The sequence below is a fragment of the Camelina sativa genome, chromosome 9 (genome assembly GCF_030686135.1).
Source record: "Camelina sativa cultivar CO46 ecotype springtype chromosome 9, ASM3068613v1".
In the NCBI taxonomy this organism is placed as follows: domain Eukaryota; kingdom Viridiplantae; phylum Streptophyta; class Magnoliopsida; order Brassicales; family Brassicaceae; genus Camelina; species Camelina sativa.
In genome coordinates, this window is record NC_141888.1 from 3727927 (window position 1) to 3741094 (window position 13168).

General features: G+C 33.8%; 1 protein-coding gene across 1 annotated transcript; it reads left to right on the forward strand.

Moving 5' to 3' along the window:
• Positions 1-10807: 10807 nt before the first annotated feature.
• On the forward strand, positions 10808-12935 carry LOC104710349 (transcription factor HHO1-like). Its single transcript, XM_010426929.2, has 5 exons — positions 10808-11065; positions 11170-11456; positions 11697-11907; positions 12011-12087; positions 12415-12935. Exons 1-5 carry the CDS (start codon positions 10921-10923, stop codon positions 12739-12741), a joined length of 1047 nt encoding a protein of 348 aa, XP_010425231.1. The 5' UTR covers positions 10808-10920; the 3' UTR covers positions 12742-12935.
• The last annotated feature ends 233 nt before the right edge of the window (positions 12936-13168 follow it).

The window sequence follows — 13168 nt, forward strand, 5'->3', positions numbered from 1 at the left end:
TGTTGCAAGCTGACCTTCTCCTTGACATTTTCACCTGTTCATTTTGGAAAATCATACTGTTTTTGCTTATGCATTTTCCCCTATCCTGAGAAGAGTTCCATTTGATTGGAAAAATTTTCTGCACCATTTGTACCTCCATTATCCTCATTCCCTTACAATATGAGATCATGCATTGCTTCTTCTCGAACAAAAGTTGATATCCACGTGATGTCATCTGCGGAACACTAAGCAAACTTATTGCCAATCCATGAACTAGGTAGACATCCTTCAACAGTCTTCTTCCTTTGTTTGTCATGATAATGATATCTCCTTTCCCAGCCGTCATTACGACGTCTCCATTTCCAACTTTGATTAGAACCTTTATGCTTCTGTCTAGCCTGATGAAGTTTTTAACTTCTCCTGTCATGTGGTTTGTGCAGCCACTGTCCACTAACCAGACATCTTCTTCCTTGAGTATTGCTGACTCTTCACTTGCACTAAACAGCATGTACACTTCGTCATCTTCATTCTCAAGACCCATCTCTGCTCGCTCGTATTTCTTCGAACGATACTCTCTTGAAAAATGTCCAACTTGTCCACAGTTGAAACATTCTTTCTTGTTCCTTGAAGCTTTTTGCTGACCAGCCACATGTTGTTTCCTCCAGCAGTCCGCTTCTGTGTGGTTTGTTCTCTTACAAAATCCACACCTCTTTTTACCATCTTCTGGTTTAGAACTAGGATTCCCTCCTTTTGTTCTAACATTAAACGCGCCTTCCGAAATTGTCTTGTCTCGGAGTTCCACACGTTTTTCATGTGCCTTAAGAGTTCCAATTAACTCTGTTACAGGCAACAAAGTCAGATCCTTCGTTTGCTCCATCACAGCCACAATGCTGTCAAATCTTGCTGGGAGAGATATGAGAATTTTTTGGACAATTTGATATTCCGCCTTCTCTTCACCATGAACCCTTAATTGATTTACCAAATCAATTAGTTTTTCTGTGAAAACCTTTATGTTATCACCTTCGTTCATCTTCAAATTTTCGTACTCCCTTCTCAACGATTGTAGTTTGATCAATCGTACTTGTGGAGTCCCTTGAAATTCAGATCGCAGTGCATCCCATGCTTCCTTCGAATTAGTTGCTGATGCTATGCGAGAGAAGATTTGATCCGACACGGCTGTTTGTAGAATTTGCAGAGCCATCATATCTTGTGTCGTTTCTTCCTCCCATTGCTTTTTCTGTCGCAACCCTTCCGGAGTATGATCTGTTTGTGATGGTTGGTTTGAAACTCCGTTCTCCACCATCGTCCACATCTTTCTGGTTTTGAAAATTGTTGTCATCTTGATACGCCAGAAATCATATTTATCTCCATCGAATATGGGAATCGATTGTTGTGATGTTCCTTCCATCGCCTCTTTGTGTTGCTTGAACTTTTTACTCGATTAGGCCCTCGAATCAGTAGGGCTCTGATACCATGTTAGAGTTTTGATTTGAACAGAGTAAGAAAGCAAGAGAAAAAACAGAGTATGAATATATCACAATCTTGTATCGATTGTGATAAGAAACTCAGTATAAGAAAGAACTTTTTATTGATCTCCAACTGTGATTTTACATCCATAATACAATAGGTTTATATACGTAGCAAACGGACACAACAAGTGAATCGTTGTGTCTTGTGGTTCTATAACTAAACATCACACCTCAATCAGTCACGACTCTTAATAAATAAACTTAACTTAGACATAAACTCAATTAACGATCAACAGCTTGAAATATGGCTGAACCAATGCAAAGCTTCCTATGGCTGATCCCATGGCATTGTGCATTGAAATCTTCCTTGCCCTCCATGCCTTCAAATATGAAACGTTTAGGCTGAACTCTTGATGAACTATTTTCCGGAGTTCATTTGGCCTCGGTCCTGTACCGACACCGACAAACCGTGTCCTCATCAGCCTTCCAATAACAGCAGTTGTGGTTTATTGTTGAAGTCGCCTCTAGCATCGACACTACAGGTGTGTTGTAGAGTGATGCTTCTAATCTCGAAATGCTCGTTGTCATCCATTTATGTGGAAACACACGCCATGGACACGTGTGACTAACACACACAGCCAACACCTTCAGCGTGCATGATTTAAAGTGGAGAAAATGGAACTTCCGACGTATTGCGTGGATTACCATCTTGGTTGTATAGTCTTCCTTGTTTTTAAATATTCTCCCTACAAAAATTTTGTCGCCTTAGTAATCCCCATCCTTTAACGCCTGTTTAGCAAATCTGGACATTACCAACATAAAACAAAAAGTTTTTGTTACACATTATGTTATTAACATGGTTTTCAACTTGTTAAGACTAAAAAATGTTTACCTTTTTCACCCGGATCATCAAAATAGGGCGGTGCGTCAATCTCACGCAACACAGTGGGTACCATAGTATCTCTAGTTGCTACCAAAGCTCTGCTGGAGTTCCCGAACTCACAATTAGACTCTACGCCTGTATCCATGGGGTCTCCTGTGACAAGTTGGTGGATATACCGAGGGGTCCACACGCATCATTTTAATGGCTTGCCATATCCTCATTATCTATCAATATATCACTTAGTCAGTAACAAGCTAAACATATAGCTTTTTAAGTCAAAAATATCGTAGTACTGTCGTCACATGCTTCATCTTGCAGTTCCTCAGTTGAGAATGTCCCGCTTAATGGTTGTGTGGTAGGCGTAGCATCAGAGGAGCTTGTAGACGAGACTGTCAGGATATCTGGCAAAATTATCAACTTCTCTAACACCACCTGATAGGCTTAAACGTAATCGGTCATCTTCCTCTGGGGTAGGTTGCAACGGGACCCCAAATTGCATTGCCCTTGCCGTTCTCTTTCGCTCCACTGTCTGTTGATCTGTCCCCACTGGTAAACTATCGAGACTGAAGTGTTTGCGCCACGCTTCGAATTCCGCACTACCATAGGGGTCATCCGCGACCATTTTTTCTTTTCCCTTTGATGTAGTGATTGTTCTGGCCAATCGGACATCAGATCCGACTATCTTATCATTCCCATGTTCGGTAGCAGATGTCTGTGGTTGCTCTGTGTTGATCCGTATAACGAGGGCCGGTGGACTGACCAAATCCATAGGGTGAAACCCTGCTTTCTTAGGTTAATATCCGTCGGCCACATCGAGTTAGCGCTTCCAGTTGCATTAACTCCACTATTACGCGTTAATATATTTATTAACGTGTTATCCCAAACTGCTCTTGTTTCCATGCTATTCCAATACTTATCTGATATATATATTGCCATCAATGGGCCCACATCCAAAGGGTTGCTCTAAGTTGGTTTGATCCTTTCTTTCCTGCTTTGATAAACTTCACGCGGAGATGAACTTATTCCAGATCTGCTCGTATCGCCATGAATGGATTCATATCTTCATCATTGAGGATCTGGATTAGGTCGGCTCGTTTCCAGTCAGGCCCCATCATCCACTACGGCCTTTGGTATGTCAACTCGATCTTGTGCTCCGCCCTTAGATCCATCCGTTCTTTCACCGAACTAACAACCTTTGCAAATCCATCGGTCTCTCGCAGACAAACATCTAAGCAGAAACCGTCGGGAGTGGATACGTGTTCGTAATGCCCATGTCCACATCTTTTCCACTCCCCTCGCACAAGTCGTACAATCAGCGTCATCAATACCCATTAACAGCATATTGGGAATAATCAAGTTAGCACGGCCCTGGTATTGTTTTATGTTACAAATTGTAACTTACAATACAAATTACAAAATTCACAATAAATTTGCACACGACAAAAAACAAAGAGACGAGGCTTTTAATACCCACCTTACTCTTCAATTCTCTGGGTGTTTATCTGTTTGTTCAGCAAACTTGGTAATACCTTCTGGTTCTTTCTTTTTCTGTTTGTATTATCCACCAAACCATCTAATGCGGTAATAAATAGCTAACCGACGACTTTGGCTATCCCCACAATCCAAATAATACATACTACAATCATTTCACTTTTACATAATCTTGCTAGCCCCTATGTTGCAGGCGGCAGAAGTTTTTACAAATACTCGGCGCATTAAATGATTCAATATCTGTGACATTAGATATTATAAGATATTACCGCATTTAATGCTTCTATATCTGCGACATAAGATTTTTTATGTATGTAGGGGGTTATAAGTAAAACTAACCATACATGCAAAAAGATAACTAAGTATTTGATTATCGATGGTACAAAGTTAATTTTTTTTTATCAGAGGCTACAGATTAATTTCACCGTCTAAGTAACGAAGTCTAAACCGGCAAGTTGCACGTTAAAACCACCTACTAGAGAAACCCGCCTGGCTAAGCAATGAAGTCTAAATCGACATGTTCATGTTAAAACTTGTCTACCAGAGAAACCCGCCTGGCTGAGCAACAAAATCTAAATCGGCATGTTTCACGTTAAAACCCGCCTATTTGAGAAACCCGCCTGGCTGAGAAAATGTGCTAGCTAGGCTGTTACCTTTTTTACCTTATTTTTAGAACTCTATAAATACTTTTTATTGGTTGGGAGAAAGAACCCTAAGTTTTATTCTACCCAGATTTTGAGCACTTGTAAGCTTTGGGAGATTTATTCCTACTCTTGATCTTGATTTGGAGAAGAATTTTGAACCTTTTTTAGTCTATTCCTTTGCAATTTTATCATGTTTTCTTCATCTATGATTTCTGTTAATTTTGCTATGTGTGAATAGTTTTCCAATTGGGTTTTAGGGTTCTAAGTAGGAGATTCAATGAGTTAATGGTTTAATTGGTTGATAGGGAATTCTATTTCTTTGTGGTTTTTGATTCATATGTTCTTAATGCTAGAATAGGATTGATCACCTTGTTTTAGATTCTAAGTTTTTCTATGCATCAAAAGTGTTCCATAGAATGCCTGAACCAATATGAATTGAGCAATATTTCTTTAACCTCTGAAAGTTGATGTTAGGGGATACTGCAAACTTAGTGGACTTGTTGATAATGCCAAATTTATTAGGAGATTAAAAGTAAAAGTTTAGTAATTGAGTTTTAGTGACTAAGAGGATTAGTCAAATTTTGTGTTCATGTTTAAGAATGGTTGTAAATTGTTGAATTCCTTGTTTTTTATTTGATCCAACTCATTTATCTATGAAATACCCTATGACCAAATGTTTTAATATGATAAGTTTAATCGTTTTATTTCTTGCATTTTTTATTTACAATCTTGAAAACAAAACAAAACAAACATTTGTCCGCTTTAGCTATTTACAAGTCTCGCAGATCTTTAGTGTACCATTGGTCCTTGTGTATTCGACCTCGCATATACTACCTTATGGTTAAGTGTATCGGGTAATTACTCGAACAACCACATTTCATATCGTTCATATGTTTTTGGATCGTTGTTGTGTATAGCAATTCCTAAACCACCTCTTTCGCTTGAACGATTCATAGAGTTTTTAGATGAGTCTTAACTACCTTTTCATTAGTCCACATTTTTATGCAACCTTAAAATAGAGGATTCTTCGCCTTCATCCAATCTAGTATGTTTTTGGGACCTTTGTGTGTCCATAGCTTCTTCCACTTATGCAAGTTTGATCTAAAAGACAAGTCTGCTTGCTTCATGTAATTTGTTCGAAAATATTATGTTATGTTTGAGTCCCAGTTTAACTCTTGCTGTAAATGAAACTATAGGCGGGAATGGTTGCAGTGGTCAAGGCGGACAAATCCATCAGCGGATCAGACCGCTTTTATTCACCATTCATCAACTACAGTCCGCAGCGGTACGGTCTAAAGATAATAGAAAGAAAATCGCTGCAGACCAACAGCGGACCGCTTTTGTGTACAAATAGAGTTGGTCCGCAGCGGTCTGCTGGCCATCCTATTTTTGAGGCGGTCTAAACCGCTGACGGATTTGGCCGCCCTGACCGCAGTCACCATTCAGACCCTATATGTAATTAGAAACATGATTGCAAAGGAAGAATTACTTCTAGGATATACTAAATAAAGATAACTTATACCACAAAAGCTCCGAACCATCTATTCTTGATTTTTGGTGGGAGAGAACAATTTGTTGGATATAGTTTTGGGAGATCAGATTTAAGTATCTTTAGAAGTTGCTTTGTAATCTTACATGTTGTGTCATGTTTAAACCTGAAAATAGTGAATCTAATTTGTAAATCAGATAATCTGAACAAAGTAAAAAGGTATAGAGTTTACCGGATGTAGTTTCCTTCCCGGTATGGACTTAGTGTAGGCAAGTGTTTTTGGCATGGAGCATGCAACAAGTCATTAATGTGAGCTAAAATAGGAACAGCCTATTCTTCTCTCTTCACATGTGGTGAATTGGATTCTAAAGCCTTACTTATACTATGATTTTGTTGGGTAGGCAGATTGCATGGCTGCATCTAAAACCGTATTAGGTCGTTCAGTGAGTAGCTATGTGTATTGGAATTATAACCGCATTGCCCATGTGGCATGAATCATAAATATATAGTTATCACGTATTTCCTCTTAAAATAAACATCTATATTAGTATTTTTGCAGCAGTTTTTGCTCAAAATTACTTTTTGGAAAGTTTTTACATTTAATGTATTAACTTTAATATTAGTTACCAAAACTTCAAAACTAATTATAGATAAGATTTAAAAAATAAGGAAATATTTATACCTTATTTAAACATATATATGATCCCCTTTCATTTTTATTTGAATTTATATTTAAATTATCTTGAATTATTCTATAATACATTTAGTTAATAAAAATTATGATTTTTTCCTGCATATGATGTAATATAAAATTTTAAAAACGGACATATATTACTCAATAGATGAATAAAAAAATACGGGTACAATATCCCACATCGTCTAAAAAAATTAGGCAATGGTTCAGAGTCATACTATAAAAGATACCAAAATGATTCTGAATACAAATGAGTAGAAAGCTTGATTTATCAGGCATTCAAACTTTAAAAACTTTTATTTGGTTTATTCTGGTTCTTTATTTTAAAGATTTTTAAAAGGTTAATTATGAAAAATATTTAACACTTTTAAAAAGTTAAATATGATAAATATTATACCGTAGATACACAATAAATATTAAAAATTAAGATGATATAGTGTGAATTAAAATATATCATGACGGGGTTATATAGCGGAACGGGTTTTATCGATATTTATATAAATTAAAAAAATCATTAATTCGGTGTTACATGGGTAAAATATCATTTCATTATTTTGTTAACACTGTCGGTATCAAAGAATAGACATATCTAATTAAATTGATTAAATAAATATTATGTAAAAAATAAATTATATTGCGGTATTGTATGGTTATTTAACAATCTTATTATATAAAGTTGGGTTTTGAAAGTTAGCCATTAACAAGAATTTTGACATGTGTCAAGTTATCAATATGAGATTTTGACATGTGTCAAATTAATATTCAATAAGAGGAATTTTTGATTACAACAAAAACACAATATTTTGTTTAATAAAATAATAATAATACTAGATTAAGACCCGTGCTAGAGCACGGATTGAAATTTATTTTATTTATATTATAATTTTTATATAAAATATAATTTATGTGATTATTTTAAAAAGTATTTTTGGATAAAATATTATGCAATAAAATTATATGCTAAATATGATAACTTGATAAAGACACTTATTTTGTAAGTTTTATATTGTTAATGACTCTAAATAAGTACTCATGCTATAATATTGGTTAAATTTTATTTTATACAAAATTTTGTATATTTTCTATTTTAAAATAAAATTTTAATATGTTGTATTAGTTTATGTACGTGAAGTTATTTCAACAATATATATTCTACCTCATGACTTGAATGTCATTATAATATATAATTTTGTGAATTTGGTTTTTACAAAGCGAGTTATTATATTATGAATAATTTAATATATTGTTATACTTTTTGTTTTAATATACTTGGTTATATTGCGGTATTGTATGGTTATTTAACAATCTTATTATATAAAGTTGGGTTTTGAAAGTTAGCCATTAACAAGATTTTGATATGTGTCAAGTTATCAATATGAGATTTTGACATGTGTCAAGTTAATATTCAATAAGAGGAATTTTTGATTACAACAAAAACACAATATTTTGTTTAATAAAATAATAATAATATAAAAGGATAATTATCAAAAATTAGAGAATTTAAAAAATACAAAGTTTTTTAAATAATTATAAGAAGATTATATATATATATATTCATAAAATTCGAAATTATAATATAATTTACTTATTTTTAATTTTAAGGTATTAATTCTACAAAAAAATAGAAAAAGAAATTAAGGAAAATATACAGTTAATTATTAATTCTAAATTTTGTAAATACTCACTTCTATATAAAAATAGATTGTTTCATATTTAAATAATTTATTCATAAACATTGCTTCCAATTTTGTTTAATTGAGAAATATTTTTTAATGGGAATATAAATTTTTCTTATTTTTTAAAACCAAATTTTTCTGCTACTTTCTCTTTTTTTTCAGTTAGGAATATGTAAGAATAATATGTTGACCCAAAAAAGGATTAATATATGCGTCTTCTTTTCCTAATACTAAAATTTTAAAAATATTGTAGTATTTTTAGATTGTTTATTTATTTTATATTTTAATCTTTGAATTATTTGAGATTCATATATTACCGTGCTTATAATTTTTTATTGTTTTTTTTTAATTATGTCAAATTAATTATCTTCTAATTTATCAACTTTGATTGGTTGGTCATAAATCCTACTTTTTTTTGGAAACATAATTGTTACCGTTATTCATTCAATCCCAAAGGGAGATAACGAGTAGAAGCTCATCAACCTAATAGATGAATAAAATAGGCTAATCAAATACAAGTTTACAACAAACATAGATAGATATATTGGAAAAACATAAATCATTGTTGGTAGATCCATAGGAGCTTAAAGACTGTAACACCTATGTTTGCGGAAAGGTTTAAAAGAATGGATTTGGCCACATATGTCACCAAAATGCACTTATTTTTTTGGTCAAGAGTCCTGAGAGAACTTCATGATGGATGACCTTCCTGGAAGTGATTGTCGGAACTGTGAGAGTGAGGACAAAACACAGGCAAAGATCATTTGTTGATTTGTAGGATCAATAAACAAGTTTTTAAAGCCTGTCAGACGTAATAAACCGACCATCGAATATGGGTTTGTCCATGGGCCGGGAATAGATGTAAGGCCGACTCAGGAAGGTTGGTCCATGGACTGAGAGTGGACATGGGCTCACTAAGCAAGGTGGCGGTTGAGGCGTTACAGAGACAAAGGCTACATCATGGTGTGTCAAAGACACTTCTACGAATACAATGGGAAATTTAATATTAGTAACTATCAAAAGATTTTGTGACGTTAGAAAAAGGTTTTTCATTTCATTGGTTGTCGGAGCAATCCATTTTAAGATAGCAAAAAGACGTGAACATGTTCTCTCCACACAGGAGGAGGGCAGATTCGATACCCAAAAAAATAGCTCGGGATGTTTTCTGTTATTTGATATTTCTAAACATCTTTCTAATAAAAAAGAATTAAAATACTAACTTTAGAGATTTAAATTTTACCAAAAAGTATATGTTGACAGATATATTCCAAATCGTCCGACTAAATGGATGGTTATGGCAATCGTTTGGGTCAATTATCCAAAAACATTACCCAAACAGATTAGCTCATTATACCCCAGTTTCTATAGAGACGACAGATTGTTTTCTTTACTTTTCTTAATCATTAAAGTTGACAGCTTAGAGCCCTTAATCACATTTAAGTTCATATATAATTCCAAATAATATGGATATCACAACAGCATAGCATATAAATTGATATTTCTAACATTATAATATATGACTTTGATTGGGAAAGGGCATTGACAGGAGGCCATTATACTGGAAAGATACATTCGCATATTTGGTATTAGTGGTAATTGACATAATCAATATTACTGGTCAATACACATGATATATATTATTGATAGTTTGATACTCATCATATTGTGGGGATAATGGATATACACACATAAAAACTAAAAATGTAGTATGTGCATATATTTTTATGGATAAGGTTATAACGAATTCAACAAAGTCTCAAGGTCCTATGATATTTCAACAAGTATATGACAGGTTTTTTTAATTATGGCTTTTCTTCTCCCATGTTTCGGCTGTCTACGAAGAGACATTTGGCTTTTCATATTGGGATATTGCAAATATATATTTTCAACGTTTTATATAGATTTTGTGTGGGTGAAAATTATTACTTATAGAACATTATAGCTCATGCACGTTTAGGATGTGCATATTCTTTCCCACGTATTAAATTTTATAAATGACATAATACAACTTGTAGATAAAGAAGAGTAAATTTTATGAATGTTATAGACGACAATATACATATCAATTACCGAAAGGTAGATCGACTCATGTCTATAAGTTAGCATGTAAAGTTCTTAACATAAAAAAAGATGCATATGTTACATATATAACTAAGAATATACACAGTTTAACTATAGGTTTATAAGAATCCAGCCTGATACACCCAAATTGATATTATAAAATTCCTACTAAAACAAACTTGGAATCACCTTGGCGAATATTCACCACTGGATCCATACTACTATACAACAAGAAATTAAAATCTCCTTACATATTCTAATTTGAAATTAAATTAAAATCTCATATAAAATATTAATTTGTGAAGGTATATACACATAATATATAAACAAAAGCAATAAGATTCGCCTTTGTAATGCGACGGCCCGACTTCTCTCTCTCAGAATAATGATCCTTGAGAAACCCTATAGAGCCATATATACGTTGTCTTTATAAAGAGACACAACCCATCTCTTATCTTGACTAAACTTTTTATATAGTTAAACTTTATATATTCAAAAACAAAGCTGGATTTGTATTTTGTCCCTTAAACCACCATGACTAAGAACTTAAGCAATATGAAGAATCACAACCACAAACGTGAAAGATGTAGTGAGTACATCGAAGCTCTTGAAGAAGAACGTCGCAAGATCAATGTATTCCAACGCGAGCTTCCACTTTGCTTAGAGCTCGTCACTCAAGGTATAAATCTATGCACACATATGCACTTACGAAGTATTATGAAATCTATATGTATATATGTGTGGATTAATGCTAGATCTAAAGTGTTTTAGTCATATTTTTAGCGATTGAGGCGTATAAGAGGGAGATATCGGGGACGACGACGGAGAACTTGTACGGACAATCGGAGTGCTCAGAGCAGACCACTGGAGAGTGTGGGCGTGTCTTGGATCTCTTCATACCTATCAGACACTCTTCGACCTCCGTAGAAGAGGTTGATGACAAAGATGATGATGAACACGAATCTCATGAAACCAACATAGATTTCAATGACAAGAACATGAAATCTGACTGGCTCAAGTCTGTTCAGCTTTGGAACCAATCCGACGCTGTTGTTTCTAATAATAGACAGGTAAGATTTTAATTCTTGACATGTATTAATTCTTTTCATTAACTGATAAATAAATTGACACATTATATTTTGTATTTTTGGGGAAAAAACATAAATATCATATTTATAATTTTCAAAAGAAAAGAGAAAATATCCGCAGGAATAGATAAAATATAAAACGTTTGTTTTTTAATAATATAGAGGAAAAAAGATGGTGCAACAAATTCCAGAATTTATAATACAGCATTTCACGTTTTTCAGGATTGCTTACAAAACAAGCCGGAAACGCTGGTGAAAGTTTTAAAAAGAAACGATGGAGAAGAGGGGAAAAACAACAACATCAAATTATCGGTGACTAGTAGTAGTGGCGGTGGTAGTGACGGAAGAGGGCAGAGAAAGAATAGGCGATGTTGGTCGCAGGAGTTGCACAGACGTTTCTTGAACACTCTTAAACAACTTGGTGGTCCTCATGGTGAGTTTCTTCATTTTAATAAAACATTTCAGTAGTAATTTTTTTTTTATTACGGCTCATGATGAAGTTTTAATTAATTCGTATCAATCGTAATTTTTTGAAGTTGCTACGCCGAAACAAATAAGAGAGCTGATGAAGGTTGATGGGTTAACCAATGATGAAGTCAAGAGTCATTTACAGGTTAGTAAATCATATTCCATGAAGATATACATTTAAATAGTAATTACCATAATTGGCAAAAGAATTGAAACTATATATTTGCCAATTTAAGACACATGCGCACGTGAATCTTGAAGAGTGCAGTAATAGTTTGTCGGTATAAATATTTTATTTGATTTTTCATGTTTCCTTTTCAGCTTTTCTAGAGATATATACATGTAACCAAAGTTTTTCTGTATAAATTATTCGATAATTTAATTTAAATATATATTTTATTTTCATCATTATATATAAAAATCACAAAAGAGTATCCATTAATGTTTCATTTTGTTTTTTGATGATGAATAGAAATATAGGCTGCATGCAAGACGGCCTAGCCAAACAACACCTAACAACGGAAACTCTCAAAACCAACATTTCGTGGTCGTCGGTGGAATATGGGTACCGCAAACTAACCAGTCCACGGCCAACGCCGTCGCATCGGTTGAGACCACCACCGGGATTTACGGGCCTATGGTCAGTCCGTTGCCGTCGGAGTGGCCGAGCCATTCCAATTTTAGTAGCAGGATTTCGGAAGATAGATCAAGGTGCTCTAACAAAGGAATTCTTCGGTGTAGCTCACCAGCGATGTCTTCTTCTACTCGTACAAAGACGAAAGATGCAAAAATATCATAATTTTTGTTTATTCAATTTTGATTATTAATTAAGAAAAGAAAAAATCATAGACACTGAAAGAGTGTATATAGATGTTTGAAGTGAGACTTTCTCTATATATTATACTACTATACACAGGATTAAATCTAATTTTGAATGTTCTTTTCTCATTGGGTATATATATATATATATAACTTTATTTTGTTCAACGTATATATACATATTTCTTTTAACTTTTTGTTTTTTTCTTTGCTGAAATGTGAAATTTTTTTGTTTCATAGGAGAAATATAAAAGAAAGAACACTTGAGCTGAAAATTTAGACAAGAAAATTAACAATATATAAATGTGTAAAACGAGCCAGAGGCCCACGAACTGAATTCCGTAACATGAACCATCATATCTTTGCATCAGGTCATGGTTCTAGTATGGGTAGCTTTGTTGATCATA